At 45.0% G+C, this 25,792-nt stretch overlaps 1 protein-coding gene across 1 annotated transcript in view; it reads right to left on the bottom strand.

Moving 5' to 3' along the window:
• Positions 1-21,776, bottom strand: part of NRK (Nik related kinase) — an 88,617-nt gene extending 66,841 nt beyond the window's left edge. The window contains exons 1-2 of the mRNA XM_066559298.1: positions 21,729-21,776; positions 17,265-17,330 (exon numbers count right to left, since the gene is read on the bottom strand). Of these exons, the coding sequence (XP_066415395.1) occupies positions 17,265-17,330; positions 21,729-21,770 (108 nt within the window). The 5' untranslated portion in view covers positions 21,771-21,776. The remainder of the gene's footprint in view (positions 1-17,264; positions 17,331-21,728) is intronic.
• Between the last annotated feature and the right edge of the window lie 4,016 nt (positions 21,777-25,792).

Genomic DNA, 25,792 nt, shown 5'->3' with positions numbered 1-25,792 from the left:
ATTAGTTGTTTTCTAGAAGTCAGCTAAAATGTATCACTTTAGGTACAGACCATACCAATAAGTCAAATGTTATTTCACATATCCCAGAACTTGGGTTGCAAAATATCAGCACTTAACCCCAAAATGTCTGCATGTAGATATATAAAGAATGAAAGTTAATTAGTAACATTCTGTGTTCCTTAAGACAAAGGCTGCTACATTATTGAAGAAATATTAGGGATGTATATGATTTATAGAGGGATTTAAAATTATTTTAAAAACCCTAAAATGTTACACTGCAGTCCAAACCAAAAAATAATTTAAAAATCAAAAATTTTGTAAAGTTCATCACATTTACGTAGTAAAAATGGATTGAATATTCAGTGAAAAACAAATTCTTTTCCTTGCAAACACCACCACCCTATTTATGTGCAGAACATGTCATTTTATTCATCCCACTGCTTTTCTCTCCCCCCACATATCAGGAGTGAGAATGTATTTGTGCTCACTCAAAGTGAAAATATTAGTTTTATGAATTTTTCCAAATGAAATTTTAGATGTTTCAGGGGCAAGATGTAAAAAAGGAAATCACGAATTTCAGAGCCCCTATTTGTGTCACATGTTTAAAGAAACAAAAAAAATTATCACTGTAAAACATAATACCACTGAAGATAACTAAGTTGGCAGTGGTATAGGAGAACTTCCTATATACTAAAATAGCAACACATTAGCCCAGAGAAGAGATTAGAAAATACAACCTCCACCAGTCACTTAAAATTCTACCCACATCAACATTGTCTAGAAGGGAGGGATGGATAAAGGTCATTTCAAAAGGACCAGATCAAATCACCTTGATCTCTGGAGGAAAACGACAGTTTTTCATCCCCACTGTAAATGTCTGTACCACAACCCTCCTGAACTGTAAAACCCAAGAGGCACCAGAAGCAGTTTTTCTGCCCAGGTTTTTTTTTTTATCCTTTCAGTTCCTATTTCCTCCCATTGTATGAGTGGAAACACAGATTGTTTGCTTTGCCTAATGTTTGTCTGTGTCTGACTGGAGACCAGTGGGAAAAGAAAATGAAACAAAGGAACAAATTCAAGCTCTCTCACAAACACATATTTGAATATTGACATTTTTTTGCAATATCAGTATGTTCACTTGCTCAGATTACCATCCTCATCCAAAACATGAACCACTCAAGGCTACTGCATGCTTGTATGAGAATGGACTAGGGACTGATCTTTTGGGATACTGAAACCTGCTCCCAAATGGGTCATTCTCACTGTGATCAGCAAGATCAAGCAAAGCATCTTTTGAAAATACCATTCTAGCCATAATACAGAGAGGTTTGTCCTCTACTTATTTGAAATGGGTGGTGTCTGCAGAAGAACATCCCATGTAATCTTCTGCAGCTCCATGCTCATTTGGAGGGAAATACCCATTCCTGTGGCTTCTCCTTGCTCAGCTCACATGCAGACATGATGCTTTAGACCTCCAAATGCTGCTTAAAGTTTCTGAAAAATGTGCAAAATGTGCAAGAAAGAGAGCAGAAAAGAGCAGGAACACTTCTCCTGGGGCAGGTAAAACCAGGGGGGCCTGTCCTGGGAGAGCTGCAGCACACAGAGCACCTTGGAGGAACAACCTTCCCCTGCCACATTTGGGGTCAGCTCTGGAGGCAGAGCTGCTCCTGGTGAAGGACCAGACTCCCACTGAGTTTGGTTTGGTCCAATTTCCCTCTGGTGATACTTCAGTAGCATCTGAGGGGATGGCAAACACTGAAGCTCCAGCTCCCCTCTGTTCAAAAGTCATCCAGGTGTTGAGTTCAGAGGGAACTGCAAGGCCCCTGAGTGGGAACTGCTGCCAACACAGAAAGAAAAGCAACATTTTGGGGCCATATGTGGGTCGAGTAACCCAGACAGCAGCACAATGAGTAGGAGAAGAGCTCTGAGAAGAGGGTTGTGCAGTTATCCCATTTTCCTCACACTACATTTATTGGGACATAAACTCATTTCATTGAGCCTAAACATCACTATTTGCACAACTATCACATCTGTTGCTACACTCTCAGGTTTCCAGCCTCAGACCCCCACCAGGGCTTGCTACCCCTGTTAGGGCACGGAGGCTCTGCAGACACAGGTTTCTCCTCTTCCCATGGGAGTTCTGGCCTGGGGACTCTGGGCTGCTGGGGAGTTCAGGACAGCACAGGACAGTGGGGATATGGGGTATTTGAAGTCCCAGGGCTCCTCTTGCTGTGAACAGGAGGGTTGGAAGAGCCCTGGCACAGAGCCAGTCCCACAGAACACTTGGGAGCCCAGTGGCGATTTACGACAGCAAAGGCCTGCTGCACCAGAAGTCTATTCATCCAGAAAAATAAACAATTTTGGAATAGCCTCAGCCTTTGGAAGGCTCTCACTCTGCAGAACAGGGGTTGCTGAGAAGCTAAGTCTGGGGTGAGGTACAAATCCCCCCAGCCCAGTGAATTTTTGCTGCCTGACTCACACACATCCGTTTACAGAAACGCAGGGTGCTACAGAAAACCTGCTCACAGCACATCTCTCTCTGCTGGATAAGGTCACAGGCAGTCAAGGGTGTGCTGCCAGCCCCATCCTGCTGAAAGGAAGTCAGGGCTGGACTGTAGGAGGTCAGCTGATGGGTGGCCAGAATTTTGGAGCAAGAATCCCTCAAAGGAAGGGTTTTTGGCTCACCATTGCTACAAAGCTACAAAGGTTAAGCTGCACACAGCAATTACAAACCTCATGTTAGGAGAGTCATCTTTTAGCTTTTTAAGTAATGTAGCTTTATTAGCCTTCTATCCCACATAAACACAACCTTGTGTGCACATTAAGCTCTTAGCATTTATATTGCTGAATTTTTAAAGATCCTACAGCATTCTTGTAAACAGCAGCTGTAATGTAGTTGAATTTTCTCTTGCATATAATGCAGAACATGGACATGGCTCTGCACAGGTTAAAACTGTGTTGTTGGGTTGTTTTTTTTTAAAGGCTTTGAGGCAAGCAGGGTACACAGGGGCAAGTCCCAGCCTAAATGATGACAGAGCTACAGCAGCCTTAGGGGTGATTTACTTTCCCACTGCAGTTCTGGTGGTGTTTTTCTCACACAGATTGCAGCACCGTGCAGGTGGCTGTGTCCAGCTCACACACCATGGACAGCCCAGCACTAACAACTGGCATTCAAAGGGTTTCTCTTACAGCCCCTGAGTCTTGCCTTCAGCGTTTCTGGGCCAACACCCTCCCTATGACTCTGTTCAACTGAGGTGAATCCTGAATAAAAACTCTGCTGACTAATACTGTCAAGTTCAGAAGATCTGAGGTTTGCCTAGGGAAAGGTCATATTTTTTACACACATACCAAACTCCTCACAGAGCATTTAACTGAGGGGAAAAAAAAAGAGCATATAATTATGCCTTTTCATTTGGCTCTACCTGGTGAATCCTCTCCAAAAATTAAAAGGGAGTTAATGAACACAATTAGTCTGTGAAAAAACACACAAGCCTCCAGATTTCTGAATTATTTCTGTAAGAGATGAGCTACATGGCACTGATCTCACAGCAGCAGTCAATTCCCATTTCCTTCCAAAATCCTATTGGCCAGATGGTCCAGAAAACTCAAGGGAAAATTACTTAAATGTTTGGAAAGGCTTTCAGTGTTAAGTTAGTCTCCAAAATGAAACCAGACTACCCTTTTAATTAGTCCTACAAGTGAAGTATAGCTCGCTTTTCTAATGAATTTAAAAGAGAGGAGATTCCAAGTTCAAAACAAAAAAAAAAAAATCTGAATTCACAAGGAGCACTGGTGTTATTCTTTTCTAAACTGATCTAATCAGCTTTGAACAGCAGAAGCCTGGCTGGCAAAGGTTCCCCTCTCAAGCCAACTACAGGTCAGATGCACAGTAAAAGTTCCTGAACAGCTACAAGCAGTTACTGCTCAATGCTTCATCTTCTCAATTTCTGTATTACTTGTAGGAATTGAAGTCAATCACAGCAGGCTAGAAATGAACAGTGAGGTCTTGAGAGGAAGAAAGAAATAACTACCCCTGCAGAATAATTTCAAGAAAATGGCTAAACACATTACAGCTGAAGAACCACAGAGCCTTGAGCAATGCAGCTCAGCGTAATTACGAGCACACATGAAGCAAAAGCAGCAGTGAATCATTGGAAGAACTGGTCACAAGAGGTACCCATAATTTCCTGAAATTAACTACTTAACAGCCCTAACTGGATTTTTGAAGCTCTCATCTCTCCGTCTCGCCCTGCTTAAACAAGCCAAATTAATTCTGTACAGGGCAAGATGAAGCAGCGAACTGCACAGTGAGCTGTGTGTGGGTGAAACAGCACCAGAGCCCCAGCACGGGCTGGGGCCCCTGCCCTCCTCCCATGCACTGCTGCCTACACCTAACAAAGGTTCCCTGCAGCCCTTCCCACCACCAGCTGTCCCAGCCATGGCTTCTCCCAACACTGAGGCTCTCACACGCACTTCTGGCCCCACTGAAGGCAACCAGACAACCTTAATGATTCTATGTCCTAAGGAATTTCTGCTGAGTTTATTGTTTCATAAAGGGTCACATTTCTAAAACAAACCTCACTTTACAATGAAAAAAAGAGTGTATTTTCAATGGTTTCCCTGTTGGAAAAGGTGTGATTGCACAGATCCTCTCACAGGTTTGAGCCAGAGCTTGTGACACAAGAAATAACCTCAGCCACTGCTGCAGTGTGTCCCCTTGTGTAAAAGGACCTGCAGGGCTGCCATCCAAAGTTCACAGCCCATGGGAGATGAGGCTCTCCACAAACCCACAGATGGAAACAGGGAGCTCTCACTGCCCTGGCTCTCAACACTCACTCACGTTCACAGGTGTAGGATGGAGGGCATTGCCCTCTCTCAGGTTTGCCAGCTGCTGTGCCACAGGGAGATTCCACAGGCAGCACTGGGAAACACCACGGGCTTCTTCCACACCAAACACAACAGGGCCCAGGCACTACACACAAAAGGGCACGCACAGAAACACACAGAGAAATATTCAAAACTGAAACACTGAAATCCCCTGGCCTAGCCTAAGGTACCTCAGATGTCAGTGAAGCTGCACCAGAACCCCTCTCATGGTTGAGTCTCAAAGCCACTTCTCATTTTCCAAGCTCTGAACCCTATGTGCTTCCTTTACCTTGTAAGAGCAACAGCCTGTCCAAGCAGCTGAATCACATCCAAAGCAGCTGTCAAGAAAGACAAAAACAAAACAGCAAAACAACCTCAACATTCCACAAGGCATCCAGCTAATGCCAGCAACTTGCTGGCTTACATGTAGAATATAAATATTAAAAGCTAGCATTTCTGCTTTAACATCTAGCTGTGCTCACTTAAAAAAAACACTTAAAAAGTTTAACCATACACAAGTTTCCAAAAAATCTTCCTTTTGCAGCTCCTTTGCATATTCCGTCACCTACATCCAGATGCCAAAATACACCACCAAGAGCTCACTGCCACTTTGGATAAATATCATATTATGTGCCAGAGGAAAATTTTTCAGGATAAACTAAAACTCTACAGCATTGCCAATGCACATATTTAAATAACAGAAATTTAAATTATTAGGTCTCTACTTACAACAAAAGGGTCATTAAAAAAAACATATATCCAATTGCATATGAAAACCCCACACCAGAAAAGCCATCTCCCAGATGCTTTGAATTGCCTTCTACCTTCTGAACCTTCAGGTTCAGGGGAGCATACGAACTTGCACTACCAAAGAGAAGCTCAGCCAGTTGGGTTTTTTTTAAGTAAACAGAATGTATGGGATTGCACTGCTCTTGCATCCAATCATGTTTGAACCAGTCAGCCCATTCCAACCAAATCTGAAGTCTCCAAGATGACTCAATTCCTGCATACTTTGTGCAAATCAGAGGAGACAAACTCCTTTCCTCCCTGCACCACCGAGGCTTACAGAAAATACCTATTTTTGACATGTTTGCGCAAGAAAATAACCCGACACGTTCAGTAACAGAGGAGTTTCAGAAAAACAAATACCTAACAAGAAGGGGTTCTGAAATTAGTCACTGAGTCATCTTTGGGGACTGGCTCCCCTGCACCGATTCTGGTTTGCCATTTTCCCTGTAACCAATGAGTGCAAGGTGAGGCCAAAGCACCCTCACACCACTGTTAGCACTTCCCCTCTGAATAGGTCAAACAAATGACATCATGTGCAAAGGACTGGAAAAAAACAAGGTTTCGTATAATTATTTTTAAAGACCTGGTTTGCATACATGGTTTGACCCAGTTTAATTAGAAATGTTATTTCCAGCTCAATTTTGTTAAGCGTGGACATGCTCAGTGGCCTGTATCAGGTTTGCCATTTTCCTTTCACTGATCCAGCCACACCAGTCATCAAAATGCTCATTCTTTGCATACCTCCACTTCTGTCCACTTTCACAGCAGCTTTAAGAGAAGGAGATTACTGCTTAGCTATTTGAACATTTCTGTTTACTTCTGTTACCAGCTCTTTCCTCTTTTTAAAAGAGAATTTGTTTTAGAAAAGTCAGCAATTAACTGGAGTAATTTAATATTCACATATCTCATGTTGCAATGAGAGAGAACATGGGTTTTATCACCAGCTGGTACAGTAAATGCTGCCCACAGCCAGGGGTGGGTCCAGCTAGTGGTTTTGTACTGATATGTGAGAACACGATTTTGTGGCAAAGCATCACCTCCTACCTGCTTGTTTTCACCAAGGAAAAACAAAAAAAAGGAACTATTTTCTGCCAAACCTCAAGAGAGCTGTTGTTCTGCTTCAGCAGCAGGGCCAGGCACACGCCCTGTTTCAGCAGCCACAGACCCACCTGAGGCACCACAAAACCCCAGCAGCACATCTGCAGAAAGGCACTGCTGCACTCAGGCAAGCACAGCAGGGTGGGAATCACAAAAAACCTAAAGTGCAAAGCCCTCTGTGTCACCTCCTGCATTGCAAACACTCTTTGCTCATAAAGGGTCCTTCACAAACGTGGATGTCCTCCTTGGCAGGCAGGACAGATGTGGCTTGTCCCACCACAGCCAGCTCCTGGAACACTCCTAGAGAACTGCACAGTCACCAGCCTGCCCCAGGGTGGGGAAATGCAGAGCAGCAGCTTCCCCATTTCTCTTTCTGATCATGCTCCCAAATCTAGAAGGAGAAATCAAAATGCATCATGCAATCTCTGGGGACCTTTCACATCACACAATGGCTTCTGACAGCTCAGACAAGAGGGCACTGTATGACGGCACTCACGCTGCTTGCCTGGCAATAAGGGAGGCCAGAAAGGAAAGAAAACCCATTGCTGGCATATGCCCACCTAATCTGAAGGTACAACCTTTCCAGAAGATCAGGCACCATTTACACACCAGAGCACTCAACCAGACAGGCTCCCCATAAAGAAGCACAGTTTATAGAGCACAGTGTCACGTCCAGCCCAGACTCCAGTGGCACCTACAATCCCTGTCCAGCCCTGGTGTGGCTCAGCATTGCCTCCATCCCAGCACAGGGATGGGTACCTGAAGCCTCCCAGCCACCCCTGACAGAGTTGGGCTGCAAGGATGTCTCCACATGAGAAAGAATTGCTCTATTTTAATATTAATAACTTTCAAAGGGAGAGGTCTGCCAGAATAATGTAAACAATGCAGGATACAGCAACCACAAAAGCTTAGCCAGCCAGATATTTCATATACTCCCTCTGACATGCAAATCCCATCTCTGTGTCAGACAGGGCAAGTGCCATGCAGGCTCCAGCCATCACCCCGCTCTGGTTAGGCCATTTCCCTTCATTCCTGGTCAGAGAACTGTGACTTTGGCAGATGTAGGAAGCCAAATGACATTAAAAGGACTGACCAGGAGTGTGCTGTGACTCTTTGAGCAGCCTCACAAATGCAGGAGGTGCTCTGCAAACATGGGCAGGAACCTGAGCGTTCACACAGTGTCTGCACAGGCTGATTCCCTCACCAGCATGGAAATACTGCAACTCCACCATGCAAGCCAGGGACACAGGCCATGCAAAGCCTGCCAACAGGTGGGTACCTGGAAACTAATATAATGTAAAGAAAGGAAGAGGGGAACAGAGCAAAGGATGAGTCCAAAATCCTCTCTGTTCTTTATTCTCCAACATGTGCTATCAGAGACCTGAGTTTTCAGTCTTAGTTTTGTATCTTCCTCTACTCCAAAGAGTTCTGGCTGATTTTTCCAAGTGTCCAAAAGAAAGTTAGTGCATCTCTCTATTCCTTCATCCTTTTCCAGGCACGTTTTTGGAAGGCAGGCTGCCATACATGGACCTTCTCCCTGTGCAAGCCCTTTCCTGCCAGGGAAGCTGCCCCAGTTGGGCACCCAGCAATCTGCACCCCCAAACACCAGCACAAACCCAGCCAGGAGCTCCAGTGCCTTTGGGAAATGTCAGACCTGCTTAGGCTGATCTGCACATGCACAAAAAGCCCAGTGTGCCCTCAGTGCAGCACATTCACAGCTCAAACCCCTTCCTGAGCCAGGCTGGGTCCATGGGGCACCCCTGCTCCTCCAGCCCCTGCCTGCAAAGCTTGGCTGCCTTCCACTGGGAGGGCCAGCAAAGCACAGCCCAGTGCCTCTGGAAACAATCCCCCTTCATCCCAAAGGCATCCCCAAGCAGGAATGGTCATGCACTGCTGCTGCCTGTGCTCCTCTGCAGGGCAAAACACAGGAAAACTGCAAGACCCCACCACAGTAATTTGATTTTCAAAGCACGAGAGATAATGCTGGCCCCCAACTCCTAACTTTGCCCTCTGATCATAATAAAAGGCAATCAGATATCTATTGACACAATTTGGCTTCTGGGGGCAGAATGTTTGCAAGAAGCCTGTTACAATAAATACTTCATGTTAGACTGCAAAAAACAAATATTATTTTTTTCCAGCTCTTTCCTTTTTCCATATAACAAGAAAACATAATGAAAAATCTGTGTAAATAATACATTTGAGAATCCATTATCTAAGTCATACGCATATTTATTTCATGATGGTTTTGTTGCATATTTTAGTATAATTGTTCACAGGTTTAAAGCCAAGAGTTAAACAGAAGTAGACAAATCTACTGCAACAGAAATCACTAGTAAACTGGTTACTCTTTTGTTATTTTTAAATACTGGGGAAATGCCTTGCCAAATTCACCATACTAAATAAGAAAGATATCTACATTTTACTGAACTTGAGGAATTTTCTTTTCAGAAGGCCATCACACATTTCTCTTATGACCTTTTCCTCTAAATGTTTCCATTTTTAACAATAGAGATACAAGAAAAAATTGCATTAAAAAGCTCATATCAGATGTAGCAGCCACAGAGTCAGAAAACAGAATTTAGTAAATTCCAGTATTCAGTAAACACCAACAAAATGTCAATATTTTTGCCAACTGGTATCGCTTTTGGTTGCAAACACTCATCTCAGAATATAAAATCAGAATAATTCACATTAATATTCATATTTCATTTTTTCATGCCAGATAATTTCAGTATGACTGTACCTTTTTTCCCCAATCTATTAAACATCCTGCTGAATTTAAATGTATGTTCAAATGAAGGAAATTAAATGTAATGTTTTGACATTTCTGATGCAAAGTTTGGAAACGAAAGCCAACTAATTTCTTGAAATTTTCCCACTCTGGTTTCTCTTGAACCCATGTTTGGATTCAAGTGAAGCTGTTTTCAAACAGCACGTTGTTCAGGAAGTGGCTGCTAACCAATTTTCACAAATCACCTCCATGAGCACACTGATTCCTCCCAGCCACAATCCCAAAATGCTGCACAAAACCAAGGGCTGCCTCCATTTTCACAGCTACACTCACACAAAGAGCTCCATTTCCAGGAAATTCATGGGTTTGGCCATGGTGGGAGGCAGAGGCAAGAAGAGAAGCAAGATCTCCTGAGCCACAGCTGCCCACATCAGCCCCTCTCTTACCTTTATGAAAAAGTGAATTCTGCACACACTGGGAGCTCCCGAAGGCGCTGCCCCAGACCACACCCAGCTATTGCACAGGAGCGAATAACATTGTTTATGCAGGACACTGAAAAGGGCACAGCTTGCTACAAAGTGTATCTCCAGGACTGCTCAGTTGTAAGATCTGAGAAATTACTAAAATTTAGTATTTTCAAGGGTAGGAAGTCGGAAATGGGGAATAAATGGCCTTTGAGAAGGTGCTTCTAAAGCAGATCTTGAAAACCTTTCAGGAATTCCACAAGGGTCAGAAGGTTACAAGGGCAGACTTAAAATACACAAGGACTTTGAAAAATAAAAAGTATACTACAAACAGCTGAAAAATAGTTCCTTGCTTTATTTCAGGAAACCAACTGATTTGTTCTTCCTTTTGTTATACTTTATTAGCTATTGCCCAGAGGTACCAGAGAAGGACTTTCAAAGAAACACCCATGCACTCCTCAGGACATTAAAGCAGGCCTGGAAAGTACAATTCATAAGGAGCTCCAAGAAGTAAGAGATAACAGAGATAAGGTGATATGTCCTCACCAGGCTCTAAAATCCTGCAGTTCCCTGCGAAATGTAGTTACTAGAGCTAACCTGCCATGGGAATCAGCTCAAACATCTATAAACAGCACCCTAGATTTCTGCTGTTTAAAATTAAGTAATGTTGTGTCATTCATTCATTAACTGTCATAGCCATGGCTTTCTGTAATGCAAATAGGCAATTACAATTTTTTCCCCAAGTTCCAAAAATTCATATATTATATGCAATGAAAATACTTCTGGGGAGGTCAGATTGTGCAGAGCTCAGGCCCACGGAGCACTGGTCACACTGAGGCATCTGCACATGGGTGTGAATCTGGATGCCCCTGAGCAGTCAGGATTGCTGAAATCAATGTCACTGGTGAGGTGCTCAAAGCACAGCTAAGTGCTTGAGCAGGGAATTAAGAGCTTGAACTACTTCCTACCATGCTCACATTACCAGCAGTGCATTTTTAGCACGTTCTCTTACCTTCAAAATAGCACGACCCAGTGACAAAACCTGAAGTGTTATGCAACATGAGCTCAAAATGCCAACAGTTTAGGATGAAAATGCACTGTGTTCTCCCACATGGACTTTTAGGTCCAAAACATGGAGGAGCTGAAAGCAGGAGGCCTGACAACAAATTATTTGCAAGGATTTTACTACTCTCTAATGGCACATCTAATTATTGTTCATTGCTCTGTTCAGGCAGAGCCTTTATTGTATAGAGGCACTCCACAGCTGAGAGGTTTTTTTCACATCCTTGCTCTTCTATTTTTGATAAACTAGTTTGGCTCCTAAGAATCTTAATCGAGTTCTTCTGAAATATTCACTAACTAGAACCAGGACTTGACAATTTGCTAATTAATTTCGCATGTTTGATCCATTATTTTAAAATCCAGTGCTGAATATAGTTTGGCCCTGTCATGCAATAAGCAGGGAAGGCAAGATTAAAAAAAAGACCAAACAGCACCAAACCCCTAAAAACCCCAGCACAAGAATGCTCCTGACTCCGACAACTGAATACACACCATAAACTACCTATTTTATATATATATATATATATATATATATATATATATATATATATATGTATTTCATATAGAAGTGGAGGGTTTTTGTATCCTCCAAGTCAGTAATTCACACCCTAATAGGCTGGGCTGATAGTAGGTATGTCTTGAACTCAAAACTGAGATTGGAAAAGACCTCTGGGAACACACGGTCCCCCCCTTATGTTAAAAGCAGGGACTTAGTTTACATTAACCAAGACAGCTTCATGTGGACAAGATAATCAGCTCTTCTACTGCTGCCATGATGGGTTTTGCCTTTTCTTTTTCTATACCTTTTATGTACTCTCATACCCATAGCATGCATAATCTGAATTCTTTAAGCCTGGTATTCTCTTCTAGGCCAGGAGACCAAACATCCCAAGGCCTCACACCTGGAGGCTGGAGAGCCCCAGACCATCCCGAGAAACCAAGGGTCCCTCCAGAACACATCCTGCAAACTAGGATTAGACTGTCTGGGGGGAATACTTTAGAATAGGGACATGTCACACTATTCATTCAAGCCTCTCATTGGGACATCTTTGTTAGATGCTAATTTGCATGGTCTATAAAATTGTAAACGTGATCTACTGTATGCATGCATTTCGGTGTATTCCACCTTGATGAATTGTTGCCCCATACAGATCCTTATTAAACACCAAAGTAAAAACCCTTCATCTCTTTACTGTGTCTGGCTCTTAATTTTAGGACCAAAAAAAGGCACCACTATCAAAACCCAAAATAAACAGATAGACAAACAAGCACTTTTATCAACTGCTAGTGAAACAGAGAGTAGCACTTTGTCATTTCTATAGAGTACAACTGATTTCCTTTCTTCACTTGTCAAAATCTCAGTGCCTTGAAGACTAAGATTAGCTTGAAAATTGTAACTCACCACAAATGACAATGAAACAACCTGAGATTATGTGTCATTTTTAACATCTCTGCAGCACTCTGGAGACTCTGAAATTGCATTTCAGCCCCAAGACACAATCTTTGGAAAGTGGCTACTGCTGACCCACCCACAGAAGGGATGGTTTAAAAGTTTTCAGCTTATACACATTTACCGTCTGGATTATACTGAACATAATTGTAATGTTTCTTACATTTAGCCTTCCAGGTGCTACCTTATGCATTAATTATGGTTTACAATACAGTCCACAGATTTTAACACTCCATAACAGCATGGTTGGGTGATCCTTTCCACACACTACCCAGTCTCAAAAACCCCCATGTTCCTTCCCCCCACGACTCCCAACTCAATTACAGCAGCCAATTATTCAGTGACATGGAATAGGAAGAATTTAACAGACTTTCAAATTAAGATAAACTGAAACATTGTTTTTGTGTTTTGCTGCCCTCCTGCCACTCTACATCAGCAGCAAAGTAACTCATAACTCACGTCAGCAATTGAAACATGATTCAATACCAAGAAGCAACTGTGTTTAAAAAAAAAAACAAACCCAACCAAAACCCCATACACTTCCTTACTCAGATCTGCTTCCTTTTTGTATCCTGAGTCTTATGTGACCACAGAGAAATAAAAATATTGGCTATGCAGAGTCACTGCAGGAAGGCAGGGCTGCTTCCAGCCCTGCTCAGCCTCAGCAGCAGCACTGCTGCTTCTCCATCAGCTGCATTACTGAGAATCCACATCTTCCCTCCTGACTCTCAGCTCCAAACCAGAGCACCTCTCTCAAGTTCCCTGGGCCCTCAGACTCCATTGAAGATAAAACCATTTTGCACACACAGCAGCTGCAAATCTGTCAGGGTTTATCACCAGCCTCCAAGATCATGTGCCAAAAAACATCAGCCCCCGGAACTATCCAAAGACACTGGCCTCTCTTTGCCTAGGCCACTGAAAACTGGCAAGCCCAGGAGAAGGCTAATCCACATCACCAAACATAAGGAAGACAAAAGCCCCAAACAGGTGCCTCTTGGCTTCAGAACACTATTGCTGACCTCATTTGGCCCACAAAAGCTTCAGAAGGATGAGGATTCTCAGAGCGTGGCTGAATGAGAAGGACTAGGAACAATTCCTCTTCATCCTGACAACTGTCAGAGTCTCAAAGCCTCCTCCAGAGCTCAGGAAGAATTGTGTGACTCAAACACTTCAAAAATGGCAACCCCTTCAGCTGCCCCCATATCTCCCTTTCCCCATTTACTCAACAGAAAAATGACCCTGCATTGAAAATTGGAACATAGAAAATGCATCAAGAGGCTTCTATGGAAGAAATGCTTCTCATCAAAGATTATGAAACTAACAGCAGAAGTCTTCAGAAAAAATATTTCACTTCCCCCAAACTTAGAGTTTAGTTCTTAGTGAACACATAGGCACAGACCAGCACAGCTGTGCATCAGGGGTGAGGGACCAGCACCACCCAGCACCCCAGAGCCTACACAGGCAAACTCCTGCAGGGAATGGGAGCAGGCACAGAACCCACAGCAGTGCCATGGCCCAGCACATCCCAGGGACTCCCCAGGGACACCTTCAGCCTTCTCACTCCCCCCCAGATGACACTGGCAGCTACATGACACAAAGCATTGCTCTGCTCTCTGAAGGTCCTTAACCATCAGCAACCCTCAAAAACGGTGGCCCTCATATTTGGAGAGCAACTGGTCATGCCCTGAACACCCAATTTCATCCCTGGCCTCAAGAGCATGCAGGAGGACGGACAGACCTTGCCAGAAGTAATTCATGGGATGTTCAGAAACTTCTCTTTCCCAAATGCACTCAGTGGAGATGGTGCAGAGACTGGACACAGTCTGACCCTCAGCTCCTCAACACTGAGGAGACAAAGGCAGGGAAGAGTCAATACTCCTAAGTCCCAACCACCAGCAAATGCACTGTTTCCAACCACTTTCAGTTCTCCCCTGCTGCCAGAGAGGACTGTGCTATCACCTGCCATGGCATTATTCTGAATCTCCTTTTACATAGGATTGTTCTTTGGATTCCAGCACATGGAAACCAGGAATTACCTGAAAAACTCACCTGTAATTTCAAGAGATAGTGAAGCCTAAGTCTCATGAATTCTGGTTACCATTGGATTTTTTTTCACATCTAATTCACACTTTGCAGAGGTTGAAGTTGCCAGAACTGGCGTATTTATGTCCTACTACTTCATAAGTAGTCAAAAAAAATCTGCTGGCATTTATTCAGCTATTCTACATAAATCTTTATAACATTTCTACTCAGCTCTAGCACTGTTATGTGTACAATTCATACCTTTCCATTTCATTTTAAAAGACCCTGAACTGGAACTGGAATAATTCAGTATGAATAATACTCTCCTTCAATAAATCTGTTAAACATGGTTTTCTAAATCTAATGATGAATCCTCAAAATTTTATTTTCATTTTTATAGAGTTGCATATATTAAAATATGAATCATCTTCACAGCTAACAAAGCAATTTAGCAATCCTGAATATAATTTATTTAGCCTGAAATAAGTTTTTCTTTGATTATGTGTAAATTACTATGTATTATCATTACATGCTGTAATGATATGAGTAAAGTATATGGATAACAGAGACTACTTTATAACTTAAATATTTATAATCACAAGCTTATACCAGACAAACTGCAAAAATATTCCAGAATTTCATTTGTTCACTCTATCAGTTCCAGCATTTTATAGATCAGAGGACACAGTACACAAAAGTTAAAAAGAAAAGTGAGTATGAGCCTAACTTCTCATGGCCAGAACTGCAGAAGCCATGCTCCATTGCAGCTGCCCTCCTCCTGAGAAAACTCATTTGCTCTGGGTGCAAGGCCAGCACCAGGGAGAGCCACCAGGCAGAAAACACCTGAGAGCATTCAGGGGGTGCTCAGGGTCTGCAGGAGGAGCTCCAAACACACTGAGCCTTTGGGCTGGTGAAAATCCTCCACAACAGTGACAGAGCTGGCTGCCGAGTGTGGAATGTGCATTCTGCATCTGTCCAGCTTGGCTGTCACCACCAGCTCCTTCAACAGCAGCTCCCACCACCATGATCCCACCAAGAGCTGCTCCATCCCCCAGCACAACACCCACTGCCCACACCGCTGTCTGAACAAGGTTTAACCATTTGTTTCACCTCAGCTGGGCTGTGCTTGCACAGGGCTGGGGTCACACACAGCCTCTCACTCCTCCAGGGCAGGATTCACATGCACAAAGCTTCCCCCAGCCCTCTGAGACCCCTTCTCTCAGTGCCTTCCTCAGATGTTGCAGCCAGTCCCAGTGCAGAAGGAGCAGGGACTGAAGCCACCCCATCCCCAGAGCTGTCAGAGCCTGGTCTCTGGCATGCTTGGTGAAAAGCAGCCTTTGGGTGCAATTTTAAATTTTCACTGTCAATATTTCTTGCATGTTTTGGCAACTAACATTCTAATGAGCTACATGGTGGCTCAAAACATTTTCTTTTGCAGCAGAGAAGCAAACTGTGTTGCTCCTTCCTGCTTCTGCCATGATTAAGCAGCTGATTCATACTCAACATTCATAAAAGATGACTAGATTGAAATTTTTCTTTCCCAATATAAAATTAATCCAGACACAAAAAGAAAGTCAACTATTTCACAGAACATTCAGGATGTTTGGGATCTTTTTACAGGTAAAAAACAACAGCACCTCTAAATCTCTCTTGGCTTCTAATCTGTCCATGTGAACCCCTGAGCATGTGTTTTTAACTCAGTAGTATTAAAAGCAGGATCTGAATGACAATCTCAGAAACCACGAAGACTTCACCACCACAAAGAGTTACAAGAGAAAGATCCTGCTTCTGACACAAAAATAATAAGAAGAAAATGGTAGCATGGAAAGGAGAGACTTCCCAGAATTGCTCCAGTAAAGCTTCTTCTAGAACCTACAGCTTCAAAGGGAAAGTAAAATGTGATTACAGCAGATCTGGCACCAGAGGATGGACACCAAAGTGCAGCATGTATTCAGTGCCCTGCAGAAAGAAGAACAGCCCTGCATTGCTACTCCAGGACCCTGGTGCCCTTTTCCACAGAGGGATCACTGCACACAGAGCCTGCACACACACCAGGGCTGGCCATGCAGGGACAGCAGTGGGACCTGATTTATTCCAGTGCCACTGAATGCACCTCCAAGGGCTCAGCATGGCCTTCTCCTTCCTCTGCCTTCCTTCTCAAAATGGGAACCTGGTTCTCTATTTAATCACAACTATTTCCTCTTCTTAAATCACTTTTAGGGAAGGCTTCACAGTGAAAGAACACTTTTCTAGGCTTGTTGTTGTAACTAAAATAAGCTGTGCATGGTGCACAGAGTGCTATGCTGTTTGTTGGTTCTGCTTTGATACCACAGTGACAAAGCAATGTGACAGGTAATGACAGAAATCAAAGACTTCATTGCCTCCTGCAGAGCAGGGCTAATTGACTCCTCTGGCTTGAAGAGCACTGCTGGCTGAGTTTTGAACTTCACCCAATCCAGGCCAAATTTAGCCATCACTGATATAAATTTCTGCCAGACACCTTTTAAATAATTTCAAAAAAGAGAAAATAAGAACAGAGCAGAGAGGTTATTACAAAAGCTGTTTATGTGACCTGTGGCAGCAAAGAGACACGAAAACAGGACAGAGGGAAGGGCCATGGAATTTCACAGGTAGTACATCTTGCATTATGCAGAAAAGAGAGCAAGACAAACCAGGCTATTACTGGAACAACTGTCCACCTTCTTAAATGTGCTCACTTCTGCTTTAGGTAACAGAGCTCTATCAAGAACAACATCCTAAATTACAGAGGGATCCAAACCTTGTAGACTTGTCCATATGTCCCATTTCCAACAACCTGCACCAGCTCAAATATTCCCGCAGGGTCCTGCAAAAAGCAAAAGAAATAACATTATTTGGATTAGAGCAACCACTTCATAACAAACTAATTGTACACCACCAAAATGAAATATCTGAGGCCCATCTCCTAATGTGTTACACAGTAAAGGGGAAATTGCCAAATCATGGGGTAAGAAATACATTAATATTTATGTTTTCAGTCAAGTTTCACAAAACTCTGTATGCAAAACAACTTGGTGAAGATTGGCAGGGTGGTACTACAGCAAATACAACAAATAAATGAAAGTGTGTGAAAAATACTAGAATTCAACTGCAGACTCAGCTTACAGTAGAATAAGGAGAAACTCCAGGTTCCTAAACCTTACCACACTGAGCTAGCCTGGAGGCTGAGCTGCTGTGCTTGGTATGACCAATGCAACAAAGGAAAAAACCTAAAGAGCAGAACTGAAAAAATTACAATATAAAGCACCTAAGCCCAGTTACCTTAGTGAAGGGAAATGTACCAAACCAGGCAACCTTAACATACAGGCAGGCTGAGAACACTCAACTCTCCTGTTCTGCAAACATAACAAAGTGAATTTGACTGAGGTATTGAACTCTTGGCTTTGAACCCAAACTAGATTGCTGTTAATTTACATAAGAGATTAATGAGTCAGGTGATCAGTCCACCATTCCACATGAACCAACTTCTACCCTTGTGCTACAGCACCAGCTGCTGTGACACCAACCACTGCTGCAACCCCTCAGGTACAGGGAACCCTCTCGTTGCAAGGCATGGGCAATGCTCTCTCCTGAGCCACTGAGTGCATTAAAAAATCTGGTGAGTTAAAACTCACTTGAGGGATTTATTTAAAACCATTAAGAACTCAAGAGATCAGTTTCTTGGTTTCTGGCTAAGCCATTTATCACTCAGCTCATTTCTTGCCATGGTATCACTGAGAGTGATATATTTTATATAAAATATTATTAACTCCATGTGTCAGTTTTACCACATCTGTTTCAGCAATCTATCATGTCAGGTACTGCCTGTTGGTACTGCTGAGGGATGTGATACAGAAAAACATTATCTCAGAAGTACAATTTCTATGCCCCTGGTGGCAAAATATCCTTTTTTTAGAGGTATCACACTATTCTCCACTCCACTTATATGTTAATCTTTTAATATAAGTAATTTTTTCTTCATATTGAATACATAAATGTTTACCTTGGCAAAGTCCCAGTGGAAACACACGGGCTTTATTTCTGAGCAGATTCCACCTTTATTGGCACAACTGTCATGATAAATGCCAAGGGCTTCCAGAGCAACACAGCCCAGACTTCCATAACTGAAAGCACTAATGAGTTAATTTGGTTTTAAGTTAAATGAGTTTTAATCTTAAAGTTCCTGGACTGTCAATCTTACAAGACTTTTTCTTTTTTTTTTAAAGCAATGCATAAATCAGCTAAAGATGACTTCTGAACCACGCAGGTCAGTCTGTGTCTTTTTCTCCCTGTCACTTATTTTAAAACAAGGCAGTAAGCCTTCTAGACTTAAACCCCAATTCCAAAAGCCCTCACTAAAAAGGAAATCAATGGGAACACTCACATATGGATTTAAGCTCAGGCATAAGAATGCCTACAAGACTGGATCCCACTGCAGTTTTCTTTGCTTTCTTCTCATTTCCTCATTTTATGTTTTAACTAGTCTGGATATAAAGAAATGCTTTACTTCAGTGGGGCCCAAGTCAGCAAATAAACCATTGCTACTGCTAAAGCAATGGTGGGTGGCACAAACCCTCTGCACAGAACTGTGCTGTGGGCAGCCCATGGTCCAGGCACTGAAACTCACAGCAGCTCTGTAAGGAACCCTCCCAGTACAGAGCTTCCATGCACAGTATCCACTGCACTCCATGGGCAGCACCCTGATTCACACCTCTCCTGCAGAAAGCAGCTTTGCTGAATTAACAAGGGCCCACAGTGCACTGAAACCCAGGGGAACCCAAACTGCATTTTCAACTGCCTCTCTCACTTAACTGTGTGCTGTCCTCACCCTTCTTCTCTAAGCTCATTTATTATGCAAATATAGTAATTTAAGTGCCTCAAAATTAGCTTCTCTTTCCTCTTTCAATAAATTTAGTTCTGATTCAGCATCCTAATAGTTTGCTTCTAAAGGCTTCTGACACTCCAGGAAAGACCCTAACAATTATCTAAATAAACATTAGCATTAAAGTTAATACAGTGCAAATCCCATCCTGCCCTTGCTAGCAAATTGAGCATTAGCACCTCAAGCCTCCACAGGTCTGAGTGCAGCCAAACACTTGGCCATCTCTCTTCTTTTAATCAGGACACCACAGTGAACCAAGCCTTGTTAAGAGTCATAAAGGATATTAATCTGGGCTCTGGTCCTTGGATTGCCTTTGTTTGCTTGGATATCAGCTCTGCATTGTTTGCTGGCATTGTTCACAACGGGCCACCTTCCTAATTGTCTTGGAGCCACATATCATTGTTGATGTAGTGCTTCCTCCCAGCTACCACCTAAGCCCATGGTCCAGCTAACCCTTCACCAGCCAGCACCTGCCCAGCTGCTAGATTCCCTTTGAAAGATGCCAAAATTCTGGCCTGAACATTCATCACTCTAAGGGTAATTACCATCATACATTGTACCATATGTGACCACCTTGATTTCCCTCCAGTCACCTGCAGCACACTCAGAAAGCAGAGCAAGACTGCTGGCCAGAGGCACCCAGGCCACATCCATCTCCTCTGCAAGGCAGAATGAAAAGCAGCAAGAGTGAGACCAAAATGCACTTTTCACATCCCTGCAGCTAAAGAGGATCCAGGTGTCTGAAGCACAAGTTCTTCCACAGGACCTCTGGAACTCAGCACCTAATGCAGAGTTCAGGGATTTTTAGCCTCTGACTGCCCTGGTGAACCCAGCAGTGTTAGGAAACCACAGGCTCCTTTCTTTCCAGGGAAAGGGGAGAGCCCTGGTGAGCACCCATTTGGAGGGGAGCGGGGCAATCTCAGTTTGAAAATGACCCCACTCACAACTGTGGGAGGCTGAATCACAACACCAGGCAGCTCCCACTGGCCCCAGGAACACCTCAGACACAGCAAAGGTAAGGCACCTGTCTTTAAATAATTTCCACAGCTCAGCCTCACCTGTTTCCCATTTCCTACTTAGCACAAACCCCAAACTAAGGCTGCTGACGTACTGAAAGGGGTTTCTCCCAAAATGAGAGACAATTTCCCCTGTGGAGGCTGAAATTCACAGTGCTCTCAGCCTTTGGAGGCTGTGAATCAGATGGTTCTGTCACAAAGCCTGCTGTCTGCTTTGCAGACTCACTCCTTTTCAAACTCACACTATTTCCTTATTTATTTAAGGAGATGAGATTCATCTGCTAAAGCCCTAAAGAAGAACTTCCATTATTTTGCCTTACACCTCATAGCAGAGCCAGACTAAACTTCTGCTTGCTTAGCCAGAAGCCTTTTGCTGTCCTTCCTAACTTTACTGTCCCTGCTGCTTTTCCTCTTTCTGCCTCCAGTCTGGAACACCCTCCTCGCCATGTGAGCATCGCAAAGGCTGCTCCCAGCCCTGTTTCTTTTTTCCCTGATATTTTTAGCAAGTGGCTTGCTTTGGTTTCACTGTCTGGGGATGACTGCTTCTTGCCACAATTGAACTCTTCCCTCCTCTTCTGTCAGAGCACTCCACAGAAGCCCTGCCTGGGTTGGATGGGTGCTCAGCTCCTGTGTAAAAAGGGCAAGAGGAACTCGGGGCATCACACACAGCCCTGCCACTGCCTTGTGGATGTGAAACACTGACAGCACGGCTTTTAACGTGGACATAGTTTGGCTTACATTAAAAACATAAGGGGATAACAATAAAAATTCACAAAACTAGCTAAATGCTGACTTTTTTAGCTTGGGGAAAGGAGGGGGACAGAAAAGATCTCAAACTTCAATAACAACAAAAAGGCCACAAAAGCCAAACCGCCACGCATCCAGAAGCTCCTCGTTTCCCATTTGTTTTCTCTTCGCATCGCTCACAACATCTTTGGGGATGTCGGTAGGAATTATTTAGCACCCCGGCAGGGGAGGGAGGCTCGGCGGTGCAGCGCTCCGAGCCGGGCAGCGCAGCGCTCCGCGGGACCGCGCTCCGGCCGGGGCAGCGCGACCGAGGCAGAGCCCCCGGGGCAGCGGCACCGGGAGAGCCCCGAGGCTGCTCCCCGAGCTCCCCGGTGCCTGTGCGGGCACGGCAGCACCGCCCCGCCGGCCCCGCTATCACCGCCGCGGTCCCGGCAGCCGCCCCGCCAAGCGCGGCACACGGAGCCGCTCCGGGCAGCGGATAACGGGGCTGAGTGAGGCTCGCACACGCCGCGGAGCCAGGAGCGAGGAGCGGGAACGGCAGCCCCGAGCCCGGGGCAGGGCTCCCCGCCGCAGTCCTTACCCGCAGCGCCGCCAGGTCGATGCCGTCCAGGCTGCGGGCCATGGCTCCGTCAGCGCTGCCGCGGGCGGCCCGCACAGCGAGCCGGGCATGCCCGGCCGGCCCAACGCCCTCCCCGGCCCGGGCGGCCGCCGCCGGCAACTTTAGCGAAGGGAGCAGCTCGGGGAAAAGTTTGCGAGGAAGTGACGTGCGAGCCGCGGGGGTCGGGGCCACCTGCAGCCGGCGGGCGGGGGCGGCCGCGCTCGGCACCCCGGGCGCGCTCCCCGCGGGGCGGGACGGGGATCGCCTCGGCGATGTGGGACAGGGGAGTTCCCCTGCACGCACCGCCCCGGCGAGGGCCGGGCCGGCAGCGGGGACCCCTCCGGCGCCGCAGCCCCGCGCTCCCGGCGCACGGCGCGATGCACCAGCCGCTAACCAAAGCCCAAAAACGCCCAAAATTGCCCTGACAGCGTCCAAAGAAGAGGATTTTATACACACACAGCTGAGACACTGCCAGCCCCTTCCCCTCGGGTGACGGGCGCTGCGAACACGAGCCCAGGGAGGTGACGGCAGCGATGCTCGCAGGGATGCTCGCAGCGATGCTCGCAGGGATGCTCGGCCAGCTCAGCAGCCGCTCGGCCAGCCCGGCCCGCAGGCACATCACATCCTCCGCAGCCCCTCGGAGCCGCCTCTCCCCGGTAATTGGGACCGCAGGGAGAACATGCAGTAGTGTAGCAGGCTGGAAATGCACATTTCTGAGAAAAAGTCCTTAAACATTCTCAACGGATGTTCAGGGTGCTGTGCCCTCGCAGAGAGCAAGCAAAGGGGCCGAAATTCTCAATCAGTACTTCCACAGTTGCAGACATAAAATCAAGACAAAGTGGTTGAAGTGCCTTTGGTGCCTATTAGCACACCAGGAGGGCTGCAATGCCAGCAGCGAGGGGCAGTGTTGTAATAAAGGCGTTTGGCAATTTCCTTGAAAGAAGTGCTGAAGCTGCTACTCAGCTTCAAAGTATTCTTGTACAACAGCCCGCGTTGGGTACATTATCGCTAATGTGATCCTGAGTTTGTGCTCTCTGCCTGCCTTCGGGCCAGCATTTGGAGGCACTGCTAAAGAGTTGAGGCCAATCACTGCATTAAAGTGTAAGTTTGTAAGAACTAAACGTGCAATGCAGCAGAAATCCACACACAGCAACAGCCCAGCCCCCTGCTCTCCCCTGGGCAGCATTTAGAAAGTTCTGGCCCTCATGTCACCTTTGTCAAAGCTAAGCCAGGGCTTTGCTCCCCATTTGAGCCTTCCTGCCTTACCTAAATACATAATTAGCCTTTTTGCTTGTGTTATTTCTCACAATCCCTATTTATCTCTTCTCTCTAACCTTCAGGCTGTCCTTTGTCTCCTGCCACTTTCCACTTCCTTCCTGCCTCCCAGTGAGAACGGGTGTGAAACTCCTGACTGCTGTCTACCCAATGCCCTCTCTCCCTCTCCATCTCAGATCCTTGGCTGAAATTAATCCTGTCTGCCTTGCTCAGCTCTGATGAGTGCCCAACTTGAGGATTAGTTTCCACTTGACAAAGCTCTACCCCAAAATGAGAAGTATTGAAGTGTTTAGAAGTATAACATGGCTCATAGTATTTTTGCAGGCAGGTCTCGCTATCCCTGCTTTGTGCTTTTACCACCACTGCCTTCCCCTGCACCCTGCTGGGAGTTTCTGTGGGTGCTCCAGCCCACTCACATCACTGCAGCCAGGGCTCTGAGCAGCTCTTCCCGTGCTGCTGAGGAAGGCAGAGCATCATTTCCCCATCAAGGCCTTGCAGGTCCAACAGAAGCCGCAGCTGCTTTTGTCACTGATACTCACAGCAGATCTGTCGAGGCTGCAAATGCCACCAGGACAAGGGTACTTTACATAGTAGAACCAGATTTACAAGGCCTGATTTCTTCACCAGCTTGCTGACTGGTTCTACAGACACAGAAATGTGCTCCAGGTGTCCCCCACGGCCTCGTGCCCTGCTCCTGGCAAATCCTTCCCACAGCCCTGACCAAACAGGGGCTTGTGCTGCTGTCACCTGTGAGCAGCCTCTCCCCCTTGCTCTTCTGCAGGAAGCTGTGTGGCAGAGAAACTCCCAGGAATCAGAAATTCCATGCATTAGTGCAATTGTTAATAAACCCACATTCACCTTCCCTAATAAAAATGAACAGGTTCCCTTAACAATAAATTCAATTTTAAAAATACCAAACAATCAAAGTATAACAAACACAAGAGACAATTAAATGCTATCTGTACAATTTTCCTCTTCAACCATATTAAAAACCCTGAAGCCAAATTCAGCAACCAGAGACCCAAACATAAAATCCTTTTAAATGTCTATGTGCATGCAAAGGATGTTTTGTATTAAAAGGGAAGTGCAAGAATGAAGGGGAAAGAACTTCCTTTGTTTCAGCAAAGGAAATGCCATTGTACCCCAGAAGTACTGGGCTAATTCTGAGCTCTTCTGTCATCATCCTAACACAGATTTGGGTCCACAATAATCCTACCAAGAGTAATTGCCCCTGCCAGATGTGACACTCAGTGAAGGAAGAGAGTGTTTAAAGCTGAGGCTCAAATTGACACGCTGGCTTGTTTCCTCTAGCTTTGTTTACATTGGGTCTTAGCTACAGGTGTGAAACTGGCAGAGAAATAAACAAGATAACTCATAAGATAACAAGATTACTCATAAGATAACAAGATTTCTGGTCTACAGGAAATAAACAGCTTCTTAAACTGGGGGCTTGGCCTGAGAAAGACAAACTGACACTTTGCAGCATTTCTCTGTTCTCTGAACTGTAAATTCAGAAAAAATATCATTCAGAAAAACTCCAACACACACGAACATTTTATTGAAATACTGAGCCAGAAGGTGCTCAGGGAATGGACATCCCTGCCACTCCCTTTGCTGTGGAACAGCCAGGCTCAGCAGCTCACGCCACATCTGTGACTCCAGAGCCAACCCTCTGCACACATTTCCCAGCATTTCAGGATACAAATCCAACATGAAGCTCAGAAATCCCAAAGCTCAAGTTAGGCTCCCTGCTATAGAGGTAGGTGACAAATCCCTCTTCAGGCTTCTGGGTTCCCCTGCTCCCAGCTTCCTGGTGCAGAGCCATCCCAGTGTGCCAGCCTTTCCCAGGGATCCTGGCTGCAGCAGCTCCCCAGCACTGCACCAATGTCAGACAGGAGCTCCAGCTTTCCTTGGCACTGGAACACTCCCTGGGAGATTGATTTTGCTGGAAGGTTTTTACCTTCTGTAAGGAACCTGTGTTATGCCCATGCCTGAGGCACTGATCAGATTGATGCTGACACTCCATCACCAGCACTTATCTCCCAGAATAAAAATACTTCACCAAATTCTCCATTACTTTTGGCTTTTATATGAACTAGAGATTTTAGACATCTCCTTCGTATTTTTTTAGGGAACAACTCTTGTTTAGCTAAGGTTGCACATTAAAAGTCTTCAAAGCCTTGTGTGCAGCCAGGATGTGTCTGGGTGCTAGCTTGGCAGCAGTCACACCCTGCCAGGAGCATTATTTCATGGCCACAGAAAAGCACAGAGTACTTTTATCAGGCCACACCTTGGAGAATACCAGGATAACTTAGTGCAGCTGCTGCAAAATGTTTTTGGACTGTGAAGGGAAGGTTTGAGTTTCAGACCATGGACATCCACTTGCATTCCAATTTAGTTAAAAGATGCAAAAAATATGAACTACCAACAAAATACACTTTGTATCTTCAGCATTCCTGGGACCCATCCCTACAGTGCTTGGAAATCACAGTAAAGTGTCATTGTTTTCAATGCATTGTTGGATTGTGCTCTGAATATTTCTCGTGCTTTCTCCTATTTGAACTAAAGAGAATTCACACTTCATTCCAAACACAGTAAGGCTGGGCCAGAAAATAATATTTAAACCTGGATCTGTCTTCAGATTTCCACTTTGCAGAGACTGCTGCATTAGGATCAAGAGACAGGGTTGCTATCCTGAGTAAACTGGAAATACCAGAGCTCCAGACAAACAAACCAAAGCAGTAATTTCCCGTACAGTACTCAGAAGCACA

The sequence above is a fragment of the Molothrus aeneus genome, chromosome 14 (assembly GCF_037042795.1).
Source record: "Molothrus aeneus isolate 106 chromosome 14, BPBGC_Maene_1.0, whole genome shotgun sequence".
Lineage (NCBI taxonomy): Eukaryota > Metazoa > Chordata > Aves > Passeriformes > Icteridae > Molothrus > Molothrus aeneus.
This window is presented reverse-complemented; position numbering and strand designations above follow the sequence as displayed.